The sequence below is a fragment of the Alosa sapidissima genome, chromosome 20 (assembly GCF_018492685.1).
Source record: "Alosa sapidissima isolate fAloSap1 chromosome 20, fAloSap1.pri, whole genome shotgun sequence".
NCBI lineage: Eukaryota > Metazoa > Chordata > Actinopteri > Clupeiformes > Clupeidae > Alosa > Alosa sapidissima.
In genome coordinates this window covers 4,678,423-4,701,458 of record NC_055976.1, presented here as the reverse complement: position 1 = coordinate 4,701,458, position 23,036 = coordinate 4,678,423, and the positions used below count along the sequence as shown (strand labels likewise).

The window sequence follows — 23,036 nt, the reverse complement described above, 5'->3', positions numbered from 1 at the left end:
GTCTCAAATAGAAGTGGAATTAAATCTACGAAGACAGACTCCATCTCTCTCTGCTTGCGTCTGCGTGCATCTCTTTCTCACAAACTGAAATCTTTATATGTGGGGCAGGAGGTAGCAGTCTTGTCTAAATGATTTACCAGAGGTTGTCTAAATGACACGAGTTCACTGATAGTGCTGTAAACAAACATCAGTCAATTCCCCAGAGCTTTGCTGCACACATGCAGGGAGAGGTCTGGAAAAAAAGTAGCTGTGGGAAGAAAAGAGGAGAGGAGAGGAGAGGAGAGGATGAAAAAAAGAGGAGATGAGAGCCGAGGAATTCATTGCCGAATACAGAGACAGGAAAATGTGATGAAGGCCATTTCACAAAACTTGTGAGGGCCTGGCTAGAAATGAACATGAACTTGAAAGTCTGTCTTCCAGGCGAGTCACCTCAGGCAGTCAAATGAAAACAGAATTACCAACCGTTATGGCAAGAGGGGGCCAGTGATTGAACAGCCGGATGTGATATAGGGAGAAAACAGCAGGAGAAATTGTCCAGGTTTTTCCAACCAGACTGGCTTCATGTGTGAAAACCTTGTATTGATACCTTGGGGCTATCAGAGAATTTGAGCAAAAGCACTGAATACAGTTTCAAAGACAGTCTACAGATTTCTAGCCAACCATGGATGTTGGATATCATAAAATGCCTCCAGTTTTAACAGGTGCAATTGTAAAACTGCCTAAAAGAAAAATCTTAAAAATTATAAACATTGATTTACAGGACACTACTTACATTAATGAAATCTTTACATTAGCTGAGAAACTGAATTAGTGTGTATGACTTCAGAATGTCCTTGTGCTCAGGAAATGAAACATTTTGAACAAATGATTTGCAGGGCCATTTTCTTACAAATCTTCAAAAGACACAGCACAAAGCTACTCTTACTGGTAAAAATAAACTATTCTACATTTCACTGTCTGTTCTATTAAATATTATGGCTGCAATCTGTTTCAAAATAGCATCTTAATCTATCTGATGGATTAACCAGAGAGAGTAAAACTGTGCCATTTTCATCACCCTTCTGAGCGAACTCAGACCTCAGGGATAAAACAGGGCTCATCTTGCCAGGAAAATCTCTTGCAATATTACAGCACATTCCATATTAAGGAATAAGAGAAGGAAGGGAATAAGTCGAGGGAAATGAACAGAAACACACACATCCCTCTCATACCTGCAGAGTAACAGGGGGCACACTGGGGGAGAGGGCCACTCCCATGTCAGTCATGCAGAGCCTTCTTTATATGGCCACTGACAGGCTTAATATCCTAAATCAATACCTGCAAAAAGGGTTGGCGACAGATAGCATCAAGCTAATTTCAGACCTTTGCAGGGGGAAATGATTAAGCCGTCAATGGCCCGCTGAGCGATGAGGGAGCAGGTATGAAACAGGCATCAGGGGGGGGGGGGGGGGGGGGGGGTGCATGCGGTAGAGGGAGGTTTTGGTAATTATCTTCAGCAAAACAGACAATTTCATATGCCGCTCCGCAGCTCACCGATGATAAATGCATTTCATTAGAGAAGTTCAGAGCAGCGAGGCCCTCGACAGCAAGATTATTTCCCCACACAATCCAGAATCAACATAGAGAAAGAAAAAATTGGATGTGTCTCTAAATAAAGCCTGCCTAGGGAGGCATGCTGGTTGATGGAAGCCCTCGTGTGTTGAGGCCCCCCCGGGGGAGATACACGGCTTTGCTCATGTCCTGCTCCCAAAACATGTGGGCCACACCGCCCAGGCATCCGCCCAGGCATCCACCTCCAGCTATCCTCCCACTCTTACTCCCTCACGCTCCAGATCCTCTGTCTGACTGCCACAGCCAGCAGCAGCTGCAATCTGTTCTAACCTTCGCCGCCTCCATTACTCTCTCAGGCGCTCTGCCCTGCTCCACGGCAATATGTTCACAGTCGGCGCAGTCTCCTCCTCCCCGCGTCTGGGCCTGACTCGCCGCAGGACGAGCGGCTTGGTGCCCGTCCTCAAATCAGAGGAGTGAAAAGCGCCACTGGTGTCAAACTGGAGCATACAGTATTAGCGGCTCAGCTGGCAGACGGTGTTCCTCTCACTTTTAATCAGCTCCCGACCAAAACAAAACTATCAGCCGAGTTCTACTCCCAGTTTGGCTCTGGCTCTCTTTTGACTCTCCCCCTCTGGTCTTTCCGTTTTCTTCCCCTTCCTCCCGTTTCCTTCTCTGTCTCCACTTCCATCTCTCTCTCTCTTCTCTGCTTTCCTTCCATCTCTCTCTCTCTGCTTTCCTTCCATCTCTCTCTCTCTGCTTTCCTTCCAGCCTCACATATTTCACAGCAGCGTTTTCCTCAACTGTACCTACGGTTCTCTCAACTCCCCCGCACAGTGTCACTCCACAGCGCCCCCCCCCCCCCCCCGCCCTCTCTCCCACAGCCTGTGGGGGTTTCTGTCCTCCTTCGGGTCCGGGCCCATTGAATCGCTGCTGTCAGCGGAGAGCGGGGCATGACAGCTCCAGCGGAGCCGCCGAGCGCACTGTGTACACACGCCAGCCCCCAACTCATCCCCTAACAAGCCCAGAGACACTCAGGAGAACACGCTGCATGCATAAATACCAGCGTCTCAGCACCAATTAGAAAGCTACCAGCATGCAAGTTTAATGGAAGCACTAGACAAGGAAGAAAAAGCAAAAGAGTCTCTGGGTTAAGTTATAGAGAATGTTAAAAGGCCTTCATTACAGACATAAATTATAGAGCAATATGACAGTGGAGTTGAGAGGGAAACTTGACAGTCCTCTCCAAGGCTCCAGCGGCATCGGGATTCACTGAAATGATACCATGCATAAATAAATGAGCGTGATTAAACCAAGACAATTTCAGAGGGCAATCATCGGAACAATGTAATTAAGACTTGGGGGCTCTGAGTATAAGTGCCGAATGTCTTTTTCTTTTTTTTGGGGGCTCTTTCTCAGCCTCGCTTGTGTCCTCTGGCACCATTACTGTTTTTATTCTTTACTAAAGCTAAAAAAGTAAAAAAAAAAAAAAAAAAGTCTAGCTTTCATCTTTTTTTATGCCTGCCACAGATCACATAATGATTCTCTGAATATGCTTAACCTTACACACAGGAATAGTCCAATAATCTCTCAACCCAATGTGGATCTAACCCACCACTGAGTCAAGTCTTTTCTATATGCTGTAATTATACCTTCGATGAGATGAGCCACTGCCACCATAAATGCTATTGAAGGGCCACTGTAGAACAGATAATGACTTCTTATTCTAAAGACATGAGTGCGACCGCCCCTGTTGACCTCCCTCGTCAGAAGCACTGAAAGAACACCAACCATTCATTTAGATGGCACATAAAGGCCATTCTTACAGAAGGTCAGTCTTGCTCTATGCATACATTATGATCCGTGTCCTCTATGTGAGCACACCACCGGCAGGCTGGCTCCTGCCGCCGCTTCCCCACCAGCTCAATGGGGCCGCGGGCAGCAGCCAAGGCAGAACTGGACCGGGCCGCACTCCCTGTGCCCGCTCCGTGACCATTCCCGGGACAGCGAGTCGCCAGCTGCACCTGACCCCCTCCACCCGTCTCCACTAATTACTTGGGGCCTCGTTACCAAGCGGGCTTAGTGGGAGTGTCAGTCATTATTAGCCCTGGCTCCATTTCGTGTTCTCTTCAGCTCCCTGACACCGACAAATAAGCCCACCCCTCTCTCTCTCTGCCCCCCCGCAGTAGGACAGAGGGTGATGCTCTCAACCCATCTGTGGTGGTTTGTATGCAGGTCAGCGTGGCCAAGAGGGAGCTGGCGCAAAAGGAGCTCTGCGACAGAATAACAAGCAAGTTGTCCATTATGCGTTGACATCTCGCTCTTATTAATGCCTGATCCGCGCAGGCTGAGCCCAGACGCTCTGCATCTGCAGTCCTTCTAAAACACAGCAGAGCAGAGGGGGAGAGTGCCCAGTGAGTATTGTGCCCCCTCACACCCATATGCAGCATGAGTAGAATTCTGAGGGGTGTACTGGGCACTGTGCACCTATACTACCTCATGATTCCTGTACTACCTCCTGATTCCTGTGCTACCTCATGATTCCTGTACTACCTCATGATTCCTGTGCTACCTCATGATTCCTGTGCTACCTCATGATTCCTTTACTTAATAACTGTAACATAATGTTTCCAAACTCATTTTGATGGCACCTAACCTCAAACGGCACTTCTGCCATTGTCTGAACGGCCGTATAGGCGATTACTGACCTAGCGATCTAACAATTTTCTGTGTTTGGGTAGGAACACTGCCCAACCGCCCCGAAGCCCATATCGTAGTTATGTCCATACTTTGTAGCAAAAAACGCATATTTAGTTTGTTTATTATTGCGCTTCTCAACTGTAGGAGGACCCCGAGAGCAAATCTTCTTTAGTGCTGCTTTAGTACAGCTAGTCAACAACAGGCAACACACAAATGCAGACACTGTATAAATTGTAAAAATAATCCCCACAAAAAGGAGAAAAAATAATCAAGCATCATCATTTATCTTTAGAGACACAATCCTAGTAATGCAATAAATCTTAACCACCAGCCTCAGGTCTCTGTGGAATCACAGTGACAGATACACCACTGGGTCCAGAAATACTCCAATTTCCAATTAACATTAAGGCTGCCCACATTCATTTGCAACTCCAAGGCCACATAAATATGTGCACTGGATATGGATGTGGAATAAGATATAAGACTTCTCCAGCAGCTAGGAAATGGCCTTAGCTAACGAAAGTAACCTAAAACGTGACTTCTCTCTATCTATTCATCCCCTTTCATTTGCACAAGTCAGTAGCATTAGCAGGGTCTTTTCCCGCACCCTGGTGGAACTTTGTCAAAGAACTGAACAGCATTTAAGAGTTGTTTCTACACTACTCCAGTGCTGGCCGAGGCATGAATTGCTAATACGTCATGGTGAGTGAAAACAATTAACCTGAAACACACTGCTCTGACATGACACTAAAACATCCAATTAACACATCAGGCCAGCGGTGCTTTGGCGACAAGAGAAAGTATTAATTTACATAATGATTCGAAAAGCAAGCAAAAGGCTTTGGCACCGTGCTAATTGCAGGACCAAATGTGGCGCCTAGTGAAGCCAAGGTAGAGGGATGCTCCCCCCCCAGACCATCCACTCCAGGGACCATGAATTGAAGGGTCTCAAAACGCATGTGCATCTGAATGCACTAAATCTACTCATACTGAACACTCACCGTCAAGCCCTCTTCTGCATTCTAATGGTTAGTGCAGTACTACAGTTTACATTTAGGCTACTCTAGAATCTTTAGTAAGTTTAACAGGGTTCTGGGTAGAAACAAAACACCTCAGTTCTACCCCGCTCACCTCACGGCCAAACCACACACAAACATATCCTTCTGCCCACCAATTGGACATGTAATGCATAGTTCCACAACATCATAACACTGATTAGAGCAAGTAAAGTGTCAATTCTGTCCAAAATATGTAAAATATGCCGACTACAAAGATATATCTTCCCGTGAATTAGGTTAAAAAAAGAGTATATTTTCAGATTTAACCATTTCAAAAGACCAAGGTATTTACTTGATGGATAATGAACAGGAAGTAGCACTGACACACACATTTCCAAATCATACTCAAAACTTCCTGCAATGTGCACAATTAGTCATTGACAGTGAAAATTGCTGGAAAAGTTTAAAGTATTTAAAATTCATAGGTTAGACTCATGGCAAATAATATCACTGACAACTGTTCAACCACACCCAAATGAGTGAACACTATCCACTGAAAAAGGAGACTGTATAGCCTACTTTAATATTGGGCATGTTCAGATTACCTACCTTATGGCCGGTGGGTTGATTTAAACCCTTTTGAATAGAAAGTAATGTTGACAGGCTATCATAATCTCTGTAAAGACAATGTTTTTTTGTTTTTTTTACTAGGCTGAGCTGAGGTTTGTAAATTTGCACATTTTCACTGGCAGTCAGCAGAAGCAGCAGCAAGTCACAACAAAGTTGTCTTGCAACCTCCTTGCAAACAATGGAAGTTGAATGTAATTTTCTTTTTTGAAAGGAGCAGCAGCATATTAATCTGCCTCGTGTCATATTTGGTCAGAATTCCAGGCAGCGCTGAGACACAACTATAAACTGCCCTCACCTGAAGGTCATTGAAGAAAATGACCATCACACTAACATAGAAAATGCTAAATAGTAACAACTTACATTATTTTATTTTGCAGACAACAAAATGTTAACAACTTTTATCATAAAATATTCAACTGACTGTGTAGTAGCCTTTACATTACACAGTCAGGGCAGATGTTCAACAGCTGCCATACAACCACCTAAAATGCACAGCCTCGGATTTGACTGCTAATTTATGATTTTCTTTTGCCAAGTCTTAATTAATCACCCAACAGTTCCCATGATCAAACCATGCTACAACCCATTGCCTAATGAAGCCCATTTGACTACCCACATCTAAATAAACAAATAGGCTAAATGGATGGGAGGAAGAATTGACCAAAGGATTAATGAGCACGTTTTTAACTTTAACTGTAAATTATTTTTGAGTCTAAATCCCAAAAGGTGTCTATGGTGCAGCTCATGGCGTGCAGACACAATTGGAAACGCTAATGCAGTTCTGTAAACGTTCACTTTTTCACTGGATGTTGCTTGTATAAAGCTTACGTCAGATTTTGGAGTGAATAAAACCACTATTTGAATGACTTCATATTGTCTAGCCTACAGTGTGCCATCAAATGTGACTCACTGACAAAGACAAAAGTTGCGCAGCCATGGCATTGTGCACAATTCTTGAGGACCATACATGCAGATTTAGGCTAAATTTATGATGCAATTACCTGACACAGGCGTTTCTGGTGCCCACTTCACTCCTGGATATAGAGACTGGAAAGACGAACGGACTTCGTGGCAGTTGAGCACCTGGCTGCTGGGTCGGGTGGACGGCAAGAACAGAGCGAAAAGAATAAGCGCACCTGATCCGATTCCACTCATGACTATAATTCTCGAAAAGCGAATACCACACGGTTTAAGCACACATGAAAGAAATCATTTAACTAAATACAGGATATTCGTTTAACTGTAGCATAACTAATTCTTAACAACGGTCCAGCTCCTGATCAGCGAAGTAAATGTTCAGGATGAGCATCCTCAGCTGTATCGAAAACTTCCCTCGTTGCCTTCACTAGCTGATCACTGACCAATGTTTGTCCAAGAACAAAACTACAATGAACTATAACGGAAATACAGAGAAGCCAGCCAAGGCACTGTAAACTCCTCGCTGACTTGTTCTTGTGGCAGATAAGATGAGCTGTGATGACAGACTGATTCAGAAGCTGCTTGCACGTTCTCGCCGTCCAGTGTGCGTGATACGTCAAGCTCTCCCGCGCATCCCACACTGCACCGTTTATTTGTGAGGTTCCTTCTGTTTTAGTCTTATAGGCTATACACAAGGGCAAGAATAAAATGTTGACAAACGTAATATAAGACCTACACCTCAGTGACTCCTTTACAATGCCTACGTTATGAACAATGATTTATTTGAAAAGATGGTGTATTCGATAAAACTATATTTTATTTCATGAACTGCTGAGCGGGCATGATCCCACGGAACTGCATTTACGGTGCTGCTGACATCTGCTGGCATACCATAACTATTACACAACACGTCACCCCTCTCCCACCCAATCCCCACAACAATGCACGTATGATAACTTCAATATTATAATAACATAATAAAAACGAAATAAATAACTCACAGTACAATTAGACAAACGTTTACACAAGTTTATTGGTTTTGTTTATATTAAAGAAAAAAGGCATTTCGCAGATTTAAACATCTGGCGGATTACAGATGGATACCGTGCAATTTTTGTATAGATTTAAGACATCATTAAAATTGCAAAGTCATCCACCCGAAAACAGCAAGACAACCCAGCTTGCCAAGTTTACACCCCCACCCCACACACACACACAGTCCCAGAAAGCCTGCTTGAGGAAACAGCTGCCAAGACAGTTTGCAGGCACTGCCTCTTCACTAACATTTTACAGCAGTTTCAAACAGAGCAATCTCCTCCACTTTATTATCCTTAGTGTCTTTGTACACAAAATATTTCAACAATATAATTCTAGATATTCACTTAAGGGTCGAATCTGTAGGATGGCACGGCGAGTTTTGCATGGATTTGCACAGCAGAAAACTTAAAGCTGAAAAGCAAACCAGCAAAACTCACTGGGCCCCCTCAAAGCAAAATGTCCATAAAAAAAACTCACTAAACCCAGTAGAGGGTGCCTGGCAATACGTGAAGTGCAAACACTGCAGTAGAAAACATCTGCACTACCTGCACTGTGAGCACTTTGGAATTGCCTGACTATGCAATTAAATCATAACAAATCAATTACAGAAAAGGTAACTGTGCTAAGGCGACAACAAAAAAAATGAAGGGGAAAAAAAAAACAAAAAAAAAAAAACAAAATCAGCCCAACAAAAATCCAGTTAAAACATCAACAGTGTGACAGTCACACATCTACAAGAGAACACAACTACAATGTATAGATAGGTTGAAACCACAGTACATCCAGCCAAAAGGAGCACCTAGGGCAGTAGATACTAGACTACTTCACTAACTACACTAGATGCACCTTAGCTGGAAAACCATAAGAGTAATTCATAAAATGGAATGACCGTGACATCAACTGGAACATCTTCCTACAGCGTCTCTGTAGTATGGCCTTGCGTTTTCTGTCAAAAAGAGAAAACACAGAAGCCAGGTCACTGTTACAATGCAATGATAAAGGACTGACAAGGCAATTCGTTGGAAAAACGTGTAAGTAACTTTCTGTGCAAGGGACTAGGACATACTTTCAATTGAACAGCTCATTCGATTATACTAATTGCAATTTACAGAACTTTAAAATATCCCCACTGAAATTGCTTGTAACCGCTAGGGGCGTCCGTAGTAGACCTATGGCCTAGCCAACATCATGGACATGTACCCGTTTCCCAATGTTTACTTAATAGTAATTTATTATTATTATTATTATTATTATTATTAGTTCTAGCAGCCGGCTCTTTGGTTTTTCGAGAACGTTATATCGTCATCAGGTTAGGAATATGAGAAATAACATAATTAGGGCGGATTCAAGCCCAATCATTACATTGAAACAGAAGACGTAACCAAACTATTTTGGGATAGGTGGGGAGGTCTAGTTGAGTTGTTAAGAGACTGTTCCGTTTTAGAATACACGCCATGCTGGTGCCCAAGCTACGATGAGTGGGTACGCGGCCCTCAAAAATGGCCCATTACGACAGTTCGGAGAGCATGGTCCCTTGGTTGTTCGTAATTTACGTCCCACCACTGCATTTAACATTAAGAGAAAGGTGAATCTGGATAACCTACAAGCTACAATTTAAAAGATGAAAATGCATCGCCCATAAGTAGGCCAACCGAAATTATGGCTCGAGGTGATACCCGCCATTGGCGCCTAAAGCCCTTTCCGCTTTATGGAATAAAGTGCAACTGCTGGTGCCTAACATTTCATCCAACAACATTGAAGGGAAACAGTTTGAGTACAATCTGGTTAACAGATCGACGACGAGTTGTTGAACTTCTTATCTAACCATAGGATGCATTATATTACATTAGAAGTAGAATTGGGGGAGTGGGCGCATAAGACCTAATTTGCAATGATTGGTCAGAATTTAAGAACAAATTAATCAAACTAATAAAAGTAATCTATTGACATTAACATACTGCGACACAAACCAAACAATCATGTTGGCAAATCTGGAACTTAGGCTGTGTTTTAAACATGAGGTCCCAGGTCTAACAGATGTTGCATGTTTGCAACCAGTAATGTTAGTAACGTTAGCTAGTTTGGTTAAAGCTACCATGTTTCCAAACCGAGACATGGAAAGGGTGTACCGTAAGTGCCATGCGGAATTCAAACAGTATTTTGTTGAACGTCTGTAACGTAATGTCTTTTGAGTGTGCTGTCGAGACGGTGAAACTACGGGCTTACTTCAAGTATCGTTAGAAGTAACCCGAGCATTAGCTAACGTTAAAGAATTCGATGTGGCGGCTGTGGCAACTCGCCATAACGTTGTGCAGTGTAACTTCATTAATAACGTTAACACGTTGAGCTGCAAGTGTGGTTAGCTTGTTAGCTTATCCAACTAACGTTATGCACTCAGTGGAGTCTGGGATGCCCAGAAAATTAACCAACGTTAAAGATACATTCAACAGGTGGTTGCAGTTCTGATTGCACACTAGTGTAAAATGACTCAACAGTCGACTACATAGGTTCTCCACTCTTAAATTGAGTAGCTTCAACAATCAATGACTAGCATCCTGTTTGCTTCAGCTAAACACCAATAATTGTACATTCCACTTAAAATCAAGTCACTATGCTCAGGAAGCTAACGTTTTCGCTTAATAGCGATCAAAACACACACCTCGGACGAAATGGCATGTTTCGCGGATTAATCACGTTCGTTATGATTGCGGGACATTTGATTCACAGCACAATTAGCTGTTCAGCTAGCCAACACAAAGCACATCCAGAGAACACAATCATTCAGCCCGAAGATGAAGTTCTTTTTGTTTCGAGTTTTGGACCGATAATAAGAGTTGGTTCGTTTAAATATTATTACAAATACACATATTACTCATGAACTGAATCATTATGTGTACATCGATTTAATCATATTACGTTACCTCCAAGTTGTTTTCAATCTTCCAGAGGTTTACGAAAGAGGCGCGAACGTACCGTCATGTGATGGCCTCTTTTTGTCGACTCCCCAACATAAACCCCCGAACTTTGGGCACGAGAATCACATCCGCAACAAGCCTAATTTGCATAATTAATATGGAACCAATTCTAGAATTTTACATTCATTTAGATTCCACCAATGTCTTCCAGACAAACTCAAAACAACAAACAGGCCCAGTAACTGGTGTATTTTTGAGCTATACAAATAGCAAATATTAGGCTATATCGGTGACTTGCAACTGTAATATTTGAGCAAAAGTCGTGAGCGTAAACTATTAAATCAAGCATAGTGTATTAAAACAATTTCAAATAATTGTAGCCTACTTACTTCATGTCAACACAGTATTTTATCGCTTCATGCTATTTTTAAATGAATTTTGCACTTATAATACACTGATAGAAATCCGTTGACATTTTTATACACATCAAGCAGCCTCGGTTATTGATCATCCAGAAAGTACTCTTATTTTCGTTAACATCTTCAGAACGATTTCTTTGTGACTTGGAAAAATTAAACCTTGAACAACAATCAACCTCTACACTAATAGACATGACTACTTTAGCGCGCAGATGTTTTAATAGCTCTTCTCATTCTAAATCGGCGACAAAAAGTTATGTCATGCATGAAATTGCACTAGTATCTTTTTTGTTGATTTTTTTTCTGCATGGGGGTGGGGTGAAGGAAGTAGACTCTGTGTAGGCTATAACTTAATTATATAATTTTAGCCTATATATATTTGAACGATGTACAAGTTGTCTTCGATTTCCACAAACTCGTTGTTACAAAGATCAAACACTTCATTCTTGTAATATTTGCTATTTTCTGTTTTCCTTTTCTTTGTGTTTGTCCCCATAGGTCCAAGATATCCAGAAGGTGACCTATAACCTCAGTAAACCCTACCCCCACCACATAGCCTAAGGCGCAAGACCCATCCTAGAACGTGGTTCATGGTGCTCAGACATTGCCCTATTTCTTTTGCAGTAGGCTATTTGAACTTGGGAATGTATCGCTCGTGTGTACAGCCAACGGGGCTAACTAACTTACTGACCATTAACACTTTGCAAAGTTACCTTTTCACAATCCTTTTCCAAGCATGTTCTGCCCCGCTTTGTCTAGCAACCAATGAACTTTAACCTAGTTTCAGTTCCAACCGAGACTATAAACAGGTCGAAGGATAAAACGTTTGTCATTTTTAAGCAACTGCACAGTGATAATCGTAATAATAGATAGGTTCAGGAAAACCGAGGCAATAAATACATGCAACCGAACTAAGCGTAGGCTGGAATGATGTTCAGAATGAGAACTCAGTGCAAAATGACAGGTCCCAAATAAGCCAGCCCACCTTTCAGATGGGTTACTATCATTTTGTCTACATTAACTTATTAAAAATACGTTTTATTTGATTGATTGAGTAATCTGAAATGAAAACTATGGTGTCTGAAGTGCTATTTAGCCATTAACTAACCTAACATGCTGGTAGGCTAAAATATACTAATCCTTCACAAATTCTTCTATTATGTCAATAATTCTATGACTGGACACACTCTGAGGATCTGTAACTGTGTGATTAAAGAGACAGGGAAAAGTTTTACTATTATTAAAATCCAAAATTGCACATTGTAATAGCCTATATTGATATTGATGGATAGATTTAACAAACGGCATTATTCAAAATCCCCATATTATCTTTTGCTGTAGGAAAAATCACAAGTACCCCGATCTCTGTACATGGGCAAACATGGGCAGTTTTTTTGTAGGTGAACTTCAGAGGTTTATAACACAGCATGATGTGAGATTCAACTCCACCATTGGCTCGTGGTAGTTGCAAACATGCCTCATGTTGTACCCGGGATTTGTAAAGGCTCTCCTTCATGACACAACATGCACTACCAGTAGCCTGAATGCCTAACCAAAGAACCAAAACAGAAAAAACAACAATAAATAACACATCACAAACAAAGCCTTGGCTACCTTTTCAGCAGTCTCAGACAACTCCTTCACAGCTCTTCAGCAATCATCGTTGAGTAGGAAAAACCTTATAAGTAGCTTCTACAATGTATGTTATCAATTAATCAATCAATTAATTAATGTGGTTAGCATCCTGGCTCGTAGGTCGTTCCAGTTGATCTTCCTCTTCTCAACATCACACCATCTATTGCCCTTGATTCACTTGAGACACTTCTGTTGATCGTCTAGCTTTGTCTTCTTGTTCACAAACAAAGCCGGTTACAATCTGTCTCTTCTCCTGTGCTGTAGCCTTACCCCATGCTTTTCAACTGGCACCAAGACCAAGCCCTGCTCTTTCACTCTGCCCCTGCCCAAAAATATCCACATGTTGCAGTGCATCTTGAGCATGCTTAACTGCTTCCAGCTTCATCACTGTTTTCACTGGTCAGTGTTCTTGATGACTGGATCCTTAAACTGTGACAGTCATCTCCAAGCTTATCTTAGCACCTTTGAATTCCTCCATCAAGCTGGTCACTGGTAGCTCCAAAATTACTTTTCCATATAATGCTAGTACTTATCAACGTGACACCCCAAGCCATTTCCTTCATTATTCACAGTTCTCTTAGATTTGTACTCATCTGAAGCTATTCATCATGTCATCCATAGGCCCGCAGCCTTTCACCTCCAACAACCCAATTTAGATGTCCTTTCAATACCTCCACTATATGATGAAAACCAATAGTGAAATGGTACATCCATCCATACCCACCACCAGATGCTACCAGGATGTGGTGTAATTACTTGTGTTGAAGCACAACTGAATGTCCTCAAAATATGCCTAATTAATGCTGAGATCTTCATCGTGACCTGCAAGTAGCTGAATGCTTTCCACAGCAGACTGTGAGGCATGGATCCAAATCATTCACAAGATTTAAAAAGACCTGGATATCTCTGCCCTTTTGTGCTGTCTGAATTTAATGCAAATCATACTACTATGTTCCTAACCAGAGAATCCTGGGACCCCTGCTTTCCGCACAGAGAACCTTTGCCAGCACGCTGCAGAAAATCTTCAGAGACTTATAGGGGGAATGCAGGTAAACCAACATCATGCCTCTGATTGTCCATATGTATCTGTAGTAGATACTCCTGTAGTTAATTTCTATCAGCTCCAGAAAAGTTTCCATATTTGTTTTAAAAAAGTCATACTTTCAAATATTCTAGATTGATTACACATGAACTGAAATATTCTAAGCCTTTTTTGTCATAGCTAATTTATACACGCAATATGTGGTCCAGATAGTGGCTTTCAGATCATGTATTGTTGAGCTGGTGTCTTTCATACTACCCCATATTCTCTACAGAGTTCAGGACAGTCGAGTTGGCCGGCCAATCAAACAGAGTAATACCATTGTCAGCAAACCAATTTCATAGTAGTTTTGGCACTGTGGGTAGGTGCCAAGTCCTGCTGGAAAAGGAAATCCATAAAGCTTGTCAGCAGTTGGAAGCATGATATGCTGTAAAATGCATCGGCTGCATTGACTGTGGACTTGATAAAACACAGTGGACTACCCCCAGCAGATGACATGGCGTCCCAAATTATCACTGACTGTTAGCCTGGCTAGCGCCACCACTTCTCAATGAGACGTGGTCTGGGAACCAAACGTTCATTTTCTCGTATTTGAAAAAAATGCCCAGATCCGTTTATTGGGTGCCACGGATGTCTATCAAATGCGTCTGTGCATAGCTCATCATCGTCTTGCTTTCCCCCCTGTTCTGTGATTGGTTCCCTATCTCAGGCGAATATTTGCTCCATGGTCTCCAGGCTGCCTTAGCAGCGTGAATCAAATCGCGCGCAAGGCAGCATGAGAACACCCAGGCTAACTGACTGTGGAAACCTCACACTTCAAGCAACTTGGATTCTGTGCCTCTCCACTCTTTCTCCAGACTCTGGGACCTTCATATCCAAATTAAATGCACAATTAATTTTCATCTGAAAAGAGGACTTTGGACCACTGAGCAATGGTCCAGTTCTTTTCCTCCTTAGCCCAGGTAAGATGCTGTTGTCTCTGGTTCAGAAGTGACGACACTAGGAATGGAACACTTGTAGTTAATTTTCTGTGCGTGGTGGCTTTTGATGCACTCCAGCCTCAATCCACTTCATGTGAAGTTCCCCCAAGTTCTTGGCTTTGCTTGACAATCCTCCTAAGGCCAGTCATCCCTGTTGCTTGTGTACCTTTTCCTACCACACTTTCCCCTTCCAGTCAACTTTCCATAAATATGCTTTAATATAGCACTCTGAGAACAGCCAGCTCTTTCCGCAATGCTTTAATACGGCACTCTGAGAACAGCCAGCTCTTTCCGCAATGCTTTAATACGGCACTCTGAGAAAAGCCAGCTCTTTCCATGAATATGCTTTAATACGGCACTCTGAGAACAGCCAGCTCTTTCCATGAATATGCTTTAATACGGCACTCTGAGAACAGCCAGCTCGCTCTTTCCATGAATATGCTTTAATACAGCACTGAGAACAGCCAGCTCTTTCCGCAATGCTTTAATACAGCACTCTGAGAACAGTCAGCTCTTTTCATGAATATGCTTTAATACGGCACTCTGAGAACAGCCAGCTCTTTCCATGAATATGCTTTAATACGGCACTCTGAGAACAGGCAGCTCTTTCCGAAATGCTTTAATACAGCACTCTGAGAACAGCCAGCTCTTTCCATGAATATGCTTTAATACGGCACTCTGAGAACAGCCAGCTCTTTCCGCAATGCTTTAATACAGCACTCTGAGAACAGCCAGCTCTTTCCATGAATATGCTTTAATACGGCACTCTGAGAACAGCCAGCTCTTTCCGCAATGACCTGTGGAGGGTGGCAATGGCCCAATCCCACGTTCTCGCGAAATTCGTAAGGGCTTAGGGCTGTCCCAATGTCGAATTTCAAAGGGTGTGAGGGTTTGAGTACACACTTACCGAGCCCTTTCCGTGAGTCTGCATCGGTGCAGACTTCAGCAAAGGGAATTACCCACAGTTCAAAGGGTTGTGAGGTTTACCGCCGACACCATGGGGAAATCCGGAAATTACAAAGGTAAACAACACCACGACACACGTGCATGGTGCAAGTGTCAGCAACGTCTTTGTTATTAAAAATTGCCAAGGAACATGTGATCTCGTTGTCCCAATCCCATTTATACCTATCTGAGCCCATGTGCCTCACACACTCACTAACTTAGCACCTGAGATCAATTAAGTCTGTGAGTCTTTAGTCCTTAGTCCTCAGGGCTCATTTTGGGATTCAGCCAATTGAGTATCTTATGGACAACTGTCAAGTCAGCAGTCTTTCCTATGGTTGTGTCAGTATTTACCAAACCAGACTGAGAAATGAATGGCTCAGGAAATTGACATTTCTGTATTATGTGTTAATGTATTAATGGTTTATTCTAATACTTTGAGATACTGGATTGTTTTTATTTCCATGGCCTGTGAACCATAATCTTCAAGATTAAAACCAAAAAAAGGCATGAAATATTTAACTTTATGTGTAATGAAACTAGAATATATGAACGTTTCAGTTTTTGAAATAAATTATGGAACAAAAACTTTCACAATATTGAAATTCTTTAAGATGCACCTGTAAAGTGGCATAGTGGTGCAAGTTATGTAAGAGCAGCAGAAGTCCTGAAAACACAACACTTCTGCTGCTCTTACATAACTTGCACCACTATGCCACTTTCTTTCTTACTTAGGTCAAACAGAACTACCCCAGCCTTTTATTGGCCTGACTTTGCACTAGTATTTTATTGACTGTCTATGCACAATTTCAACCAAATTTTGCTGCTCTTATTTTTTCATTATATGTGCCCTCTTATTTACTTACTTTTTTGTTTACTTGAATGTTATGTTTGTCTGTGGACTTAAATTGGTAAAATATGTCTTGTCTTCACCGTGGGATAGTGAGAAACGTAATTTCGATCTCTTTGTATGTCTGGAACATGTGAAGAAATTGACAATAAAGCTGACTTTGACTTTGACTTTGACTTTGTAATGACCTCACTAACTTTAATGGATCATTGTAGAAAGCAACCCTATAGTTTGCTCTTTCTTTTTTGTCTGAGGAGCTGTGTTTTCTTTCTTCATCTCTGCTTGCAATATTCCAAGACCTTCTCTGTTCTTCACTGACCCTTTTCCACTGCCTCTCTTCAGCTGCCTGCTCTCCTGAACCAATCTTTTTCAACCTGCCGTTTTGACTTGGGTTGACTTCCTCTTCCCTCCCTCTTTTTTCCTAGGTCTTGGTCAGGCACTATATCTTTCCATGCCATAATAATAGATGACCTCACCCATTTGATTCAGTTTATCCTCTGTCCTTTTCAATCAATTCAAATTCATTTTAAATCAGCATTGATGGAGCTTCATTCCTTGGTGCCGGAGGCCCCAGGCCATTTGACCTTGAGCTAGCCTTCTGCCCACTAGATGTCTCTTTCTTGGATTGCTTGATTTACTGTTGTTCTTCAGTAGTTGCATGATCCCAACCATTCAGTGCAAGTATGCCACGTCCTCCTTCAAGTGCAGCAGTGGTATGCTGCAGTCTTTGACGCTCAAGTGCTGGACTTCAACTGACTGACTTTGTGACAAGTAGGTCTCAATGCAGGCCCTCTGTAGTCGTTCATCCAGGCATTTTTCCCTTGTGGATTCTCAAACCTTTCAGTGCTGTTTCCTTTCTCCATCCACACACACTTGCAAAAAATTTGGCCATATCTGTGTTCATCCCCTTTCTCATAGTCAGAAATTCCAAAGTCCAAAGCTCTACCTCTGAGTCACCTTTCAGCTCTAGCTGACTCAAGGGGTATTCTGTTATATGCCAGAATGCTGGAGTACAAATCAGGCTACTGACCTTCCTACTTTTAACATGAGGACATATCAAACTCTGACCCCCACCCTCCCTCCAAAAAAACAACAGCAACAAACAAACCAACAAAACAGAGAGTAGACGTAGCCTCAGTATCAGTGGCGGATTTAGCAAATTGGGGGCCCAAGGTGAAGGTATGTATGGGCCCCCCCCCCATCCGATCTTTAAAAGAGAACGAAAAATGCAGCCTACCGACTGAATGGTGGATAGGCAGGTAAAGCTAATCTATGGGAAAGTAAAGGTTGGAGAGGAGAAAAAACCCTTCCCCTTTAAACCCTGCATACACTTCTTTACTCCAAAATGAAGATGGAAAGCAGAGAACACACAAAGTGTAGCACTACACAAACGAATAGTCACAACAACCCAACAGAGAACTCGACTCCCCCCCTACCACCACCTACAAAACCCTGGTGATGGCCCTTTAATTCCCCTTTACGCCTGTTTGCTTTTCTCCTACTCATACTATAGGTAACCTCTTGAAATAATTGTTTTAATACTTATGTATTAATTGGTAGGCCTACACTTTAAATTTCTGTACTATCTTGTCATATAGGCCTACACCAGAATGAGCATCAGGTGGCTGAAATGCAGTCATTTCCAACCTATTCCCAACTGCTGCATTTGCACTGCATGACATCTGATTATAATTTCACCATAGGGTAGCCTACACAATTGTAGGCAATGGCTATATTTTGTATATATTTAGGCTAGGCTTAAATGTCACTCGGGACAGACCGACAGAATTGTTTTTTTTTTTAGGCTACTCCAGCCGACAGTCTGTCCTGCATTGACAACATGTTACATAGCCTAAACAAATGTTATAGGCCTAGGTTTTTCTACTTTTTTTACTTGTATGCTCGATTTTGAACTATCTACTTTGTGAATGAAGTTGTAGCCTACTTTCCTTTGTTCAATGTGCATGTTGAACGATGCTGGCAAGCATGTCCCTGTTTCCCTGTCATCATGTCATTGCTCTCGTCTTGTTTTTGCTGAACCTTCCAGTGAAGTTTTCTGAGCTGTTAGATTTGTAGAACATCTACTTCCGTGTAATAACATGGGCTGATACCACATAAGCCAGTTATCCAGTTATTATCGTGGGGTAGGCTAACGCTTTGGGCGAATTCGCGATGTAGGCTAGCCTGGCTAGCGCCACCACTTCTCAATGAGACGTGGTCTGGGAACCAAACGTTAATTTTTTCGTATTTGAAAAAAAATGCCCAGATCCGTTTATTGGGTGCCACGAATGTCTATCAAATGCGTCTGTGCATAGAGCTGGTAAGTCCCGCCCATCCGCTAAACCCCCAGTGGACCTCTAGATTGAAAAATCGTCAATGCAAGTGAATGTGAGAAAATAATTATTTTCTGGTCCCGTTTGAATTGTGCCATGAATGTGAACATATGTTGTCTGTGAATTTTTAATATAATTTTTCATGTTATAGTTTGACAGTATATTATATGATTCTTCGGCTATTAGTTGTGGAAAAGACATAACGAGAAAGACTACATGTCGCCTGTGACGTGAGCTAGCTCTAATCGCTAACATTAACTGAGATGCTAGTTTTTGTAACGGCAGGAATAAACACACATGGTAACAAAAATATTCGAAACATGTCTAGCTTCACTCAACACATTAACACTATGATTCAGTGTGATTGTAAAATTCTATGGTTCACTGTGTTCAAAGTCGATCTTAATAACCCTCTACATCTCGACCAACTGATGGTTGTTATGGGAAACTAGTTAGCTGTCGTCTAGCGGAAAGTTGTAGTCCACAAAGTGCTCTCACACAAAGTTTAACCGCATCAAACTTCTACCCGCTCAATTGTAGCAATCTTTACACGAAAATTTATATTAAAAATTCACAGACAACATATGTTCACATTCATGGCAAAATTCAAACGGGACCAGAAAATAATTATTTTCTCACATTCACTTGCATTAACGATTTTTCAATCTAGAGGTCCAGCGGGGATAGTGGAAAGGGCGGGACTTACCAGCTCTATAGCTCATCATCGTCTTGCTTTCCCCCTTGTTCTGTGATTGGTCCCCTATCTCAGGCGAAAATTTGCTCCATGGTCTCCAGGCTGCCTTAGCAGCGTGAATCAAATCGCGCGCAAGGCAGCATGGGAACACCCAGGCTAGATGTAGGCCTAATTCACTAACGAAACAGGCATTAGAGGGGAGATTTTCTAACGTTTCAACAACGAAACAGAGTTTGCCATCGTTGCAAGAAATAAGCAAATTAGTCGCTAGATGCCATTTCTCTCGCTAGGGATGGCCAAAACTTAATCTAGCGACAGAATCGCTAAATTGTCAACCAGTCGTCCTTTGTGTTTATCTTTCGCGCAACGCACGTTATAGACTAGTTCATTTCATTGTGGAAGTAGGGGGTGTATGTGTAGGGACATAACCATGAACTGGACATTTTAACTACTATGTCAATGTTTTAAGTATTTCTTAAGAATATTATTACAATTTACCATACTTTAGAAGTGTTCATGATGATAAGGGGTTTATATTTTTTTATTTTTAGGTTGGTTTGGGGGCCCCCCTACTAAGACTACTGGTATGGGGCCCCAAGCAGCCGCCTACCTATGCCTCTATGTTAAGACCGCCTCTGCTCAGTATACTCTTCATGAGCATACATTTGTTTGTTAAGTAGGCCTTCACTCACTCATGTCAAACTTTAAAGTCCATGTTCTGGGTTATGTGTATATGTTGGAGGGCATAGGTAACCTATGCACTGGAAGACAGGGAAGTTGAATTCGTCATTAATACCTGTTTTATGTTGCCATTTTCTGAACTGCTAGATAATGATGATGATTCTTGCGAAAATCCGAGTGACCGTGAACACGCCCTAAATCCAATATGGCTACAGCGTCCACTCCATGGTTACCTACTTACCTATGATGGTTACAAGTCTAATGGTCAGCATCCGTTCCACAATCAGCGAAGGCAAATAGTGTAGACAGACAGGGCTTTATGGCTTGGACGGCATAGTTGATATTCGCCTTGAGACGCGCAGTGCTCATACAACTCTTCTAAAGTGTACTAGGGTGTACTTTTCTTGGGTAGTAGGCTTATGAGTCAAGATTTGAACTTTATTTGGCGTTGTGGTTAGCTGACAAGCTAATGTTAGGCGTTCAATAGGTCAGGCTTTTTTGACTAAGAACCCATGTGATACTTGTTTAGGATCGTTCCAGCTCTCCGACATCTCTTCCACAAGGTAATCTTTCAGATGACTAAATACTAAATGATTTAAGTTAAACACAATAAACTATTACGGTAACCCTGAGTTGGATAGGCTCAGACTACTCAAGAAGTACAGCTACAGCTAAATCGATACAATGCTACAACTTGATTAAAGGGGTACTTGGCAACTATTTCAACGTAATAAACCCGTTTAGAAATCATTTGGATGGTTAAATGACCTGTTCCGGTGAAAATGGTGACTTTCACCGCTGCGCCTAGCGTCCCCAGGCGGAAAACCAACCTTGCAACATTGAGACTACCGTCCCGGAAAGAGAAGTGAGAAACAATAAACTCGTTTTAAATCGTGTTTCTTACCTTGTAACATCCACATAGTTATGCCAAACGTATGCTAGCCGTTCGCTAGCTTGTAAACAAATCCATGTGCTTTATCGTTACCTTTTCCCACAGTTTAAAATAGCATAATGCACAATTTCTCCAGCAGAGGGGGAAATCCTGCCAAGTTTCCCTTTAAATCGCTCCGCTTCAGCCCTGCGTCTGTCAAGTTTCATATAACGTTACCTTTGTTTTTACTGACAGCGCAAACTTGCAGTAGTAAGTTGTCTAAGTTGTACAACTAACTTACCCCAATTATTTAGCCATGTCAAGGTTAAAGGTTTTATGTTGTTTTCTGGCCAGACTCCGTCACATGTAAATAATGTAGTCTTCTTCACAACCTCGTTGGTTCAGCTTTAACTGGTGGAGGACTGCATTTGCCTACGTTACTTATATTCAGAACGTTAGCCCTCAAAAATACTGGAATCCACGCAGCAATAGCCTAGCCTAGGACTGTCACTTTATTGTTTATACACATGTAGCCTATTGTAACTGAAAATGTATCACTACAAACATCCTCAACTAAACTTTTATGTTATTTTAATAGGGTTGATGATGTCAAAGGAAGCAAAGTTCATCGAAGTCACAGAACCTGCAAACAAGCCTACTCACTGGGTGGAGGACTTATTTCAACCACACTTCCGTATGGAGGATGTGATGAAGAACTTTGAAGAAATCAGGAAGAAAACGTATGTCAGTGTGAGAGACCATTCACTACCCAATTGCTTGCAGAGTGCAGAAGGCAATGATACTTATAAAAAAGTACTACAAGAAAAACAGCAAAGAGAGGAAAAACTACTGATGGAGAATCTGGCTAAGAGAGTGGCTGCAGCGAGTGTGTCAGGAGCAGCCAGTTCCACCAAAAGTAAGGCCAGCAGTACAATGCAGATTCAAATCAAACAACCTGAGCAAAATGACTGCATCTGGAACCAGCAAGATTTGTCAACGCTGTGTGAAACAATGAGCAAAACAGAAAAGGATCGGCGCAGGCTGAGGATGCAGCTGGAACGGGCACAGGCAGAGGTGCAAGTGGAGCGGCAGAAGAGGCAGCGGCTGCAAGGTCTGTTGGACGAGTGCGAGCAGCAGCTGGCCCTCTCCAGACAGGAGGCTGCGCGCTGGGCACTGCAGCTGGAGGCACAGCAGGCAGAGGGCCGGGCCAAGGACACACAGGTTCAAGCCCAAGCCACGGAGGCCAGGCAGGTGGTAGAGGAGACGGCGCGTTGGAGGACCGCTGCAAGGAAAGGGAGAGAGGAAATGAAGGATGCCCAGCGGAAATGCGCCGACCTAATGTGGGAGCTGGAGAGACTGAAGGAGCATCACAAGGTAGAGGAAAAGAGGCTGGTGGAGGCAACTCGCCTGGAGGACAGTGTCATCCTACAGAAGGTTACACAGGAACTAGAGGAAACTAGGGCCAAGCTGGAAGCAGAGAAAGCCAATCATAGCCGCAGTCAGACTGCCCTTGAACTCCTCCGCAAACACTTCACCAAACAATCTGGATGACAGTAAAATGCTGAACAATTATTGCCAAAAGGAGTCACAGCTGTTTTCTTCCAAGAAGAATTTCCACCAACAAGAAAATGGTAGATGTGGTAAAATCATGCCCTCAGTTTCAGGTTTTTGAATAAGTCATGGCGTCTAAAACATCAATATCCATTGCTCACAACCTCTGTGTCAAGCAGTCCTTAAACTGTTTATTAAAAGTAAATGTTAAAGATATGACTGGAATTCTTTTTTACTTGAAATTATTTTGAAGTTATGTATGCCATGTATCATGTATTTTTCCTCAAT

At 42.3% G+C, this 23,036-nt stretch overlaps 2 protein-coding genes across 4 annotated transcripts in view; one reads left to right on the top strand and one right to left on the bottom strand.

Annotated features, from left to right (window-relative positions):
* gpc3 (glypican 3) overlaps positions 1–7,424 on the bottom strand; it is a 103,729-nt gene extending 96,305 nt beyond the window's left edge. The window contains exon 1 of the mRNA XM_042074462.1: positions 6,878–7,424. Coding sequence (XP_041930396.1) covers positions 6,878–7,031 — 154 coding nt within the window. The 5' untranslated portion in view covers positions 7,032–7,424. The remainder of the gene's footprint in view (positions 1–6,877) is intronic.
* A 2,473-nt stretch (positions 7,425–9,897) lies between these two features.
* Positions 9,898–22,964, top strand: ccdc160 (coiled-coil domain containing 160). 3 transcript variants are annotated; one of them, XM_042075151.1, is made up of 2 exons: positions 9,898–9,962; positions 21,796–22,964. In XM_042075151.1, the coding sequence occupies exons 1-2, from the start codon at positions 9,929–9,931 to the stop codon at positions 22,746–22,748; spliced, it is 987 nt and encodes a 328-aa protein (XP_041931085.1). In that variant the 5' UTR covers positions 9,898–9,928; the 3' UTR covers positions 22,749–22,964. The 3 variants fall into 3 exon arrangements, with proteins under 3 accessions (XP_041931085.1, XP_041931086.1, XP_041931087.1); XM_042075152.1 differs by lacking the exon at positions 9,898–9,962 and adding an exon at positions 20,308–20,889; XM_042075153.1 differs by lacking the exon at positions 9,898–9,962 and adding an exon at positions 21,430–21,464.
* The last annotated feature ends 72 nt before the right edge of the window (positions 22,965–23,036 follow it).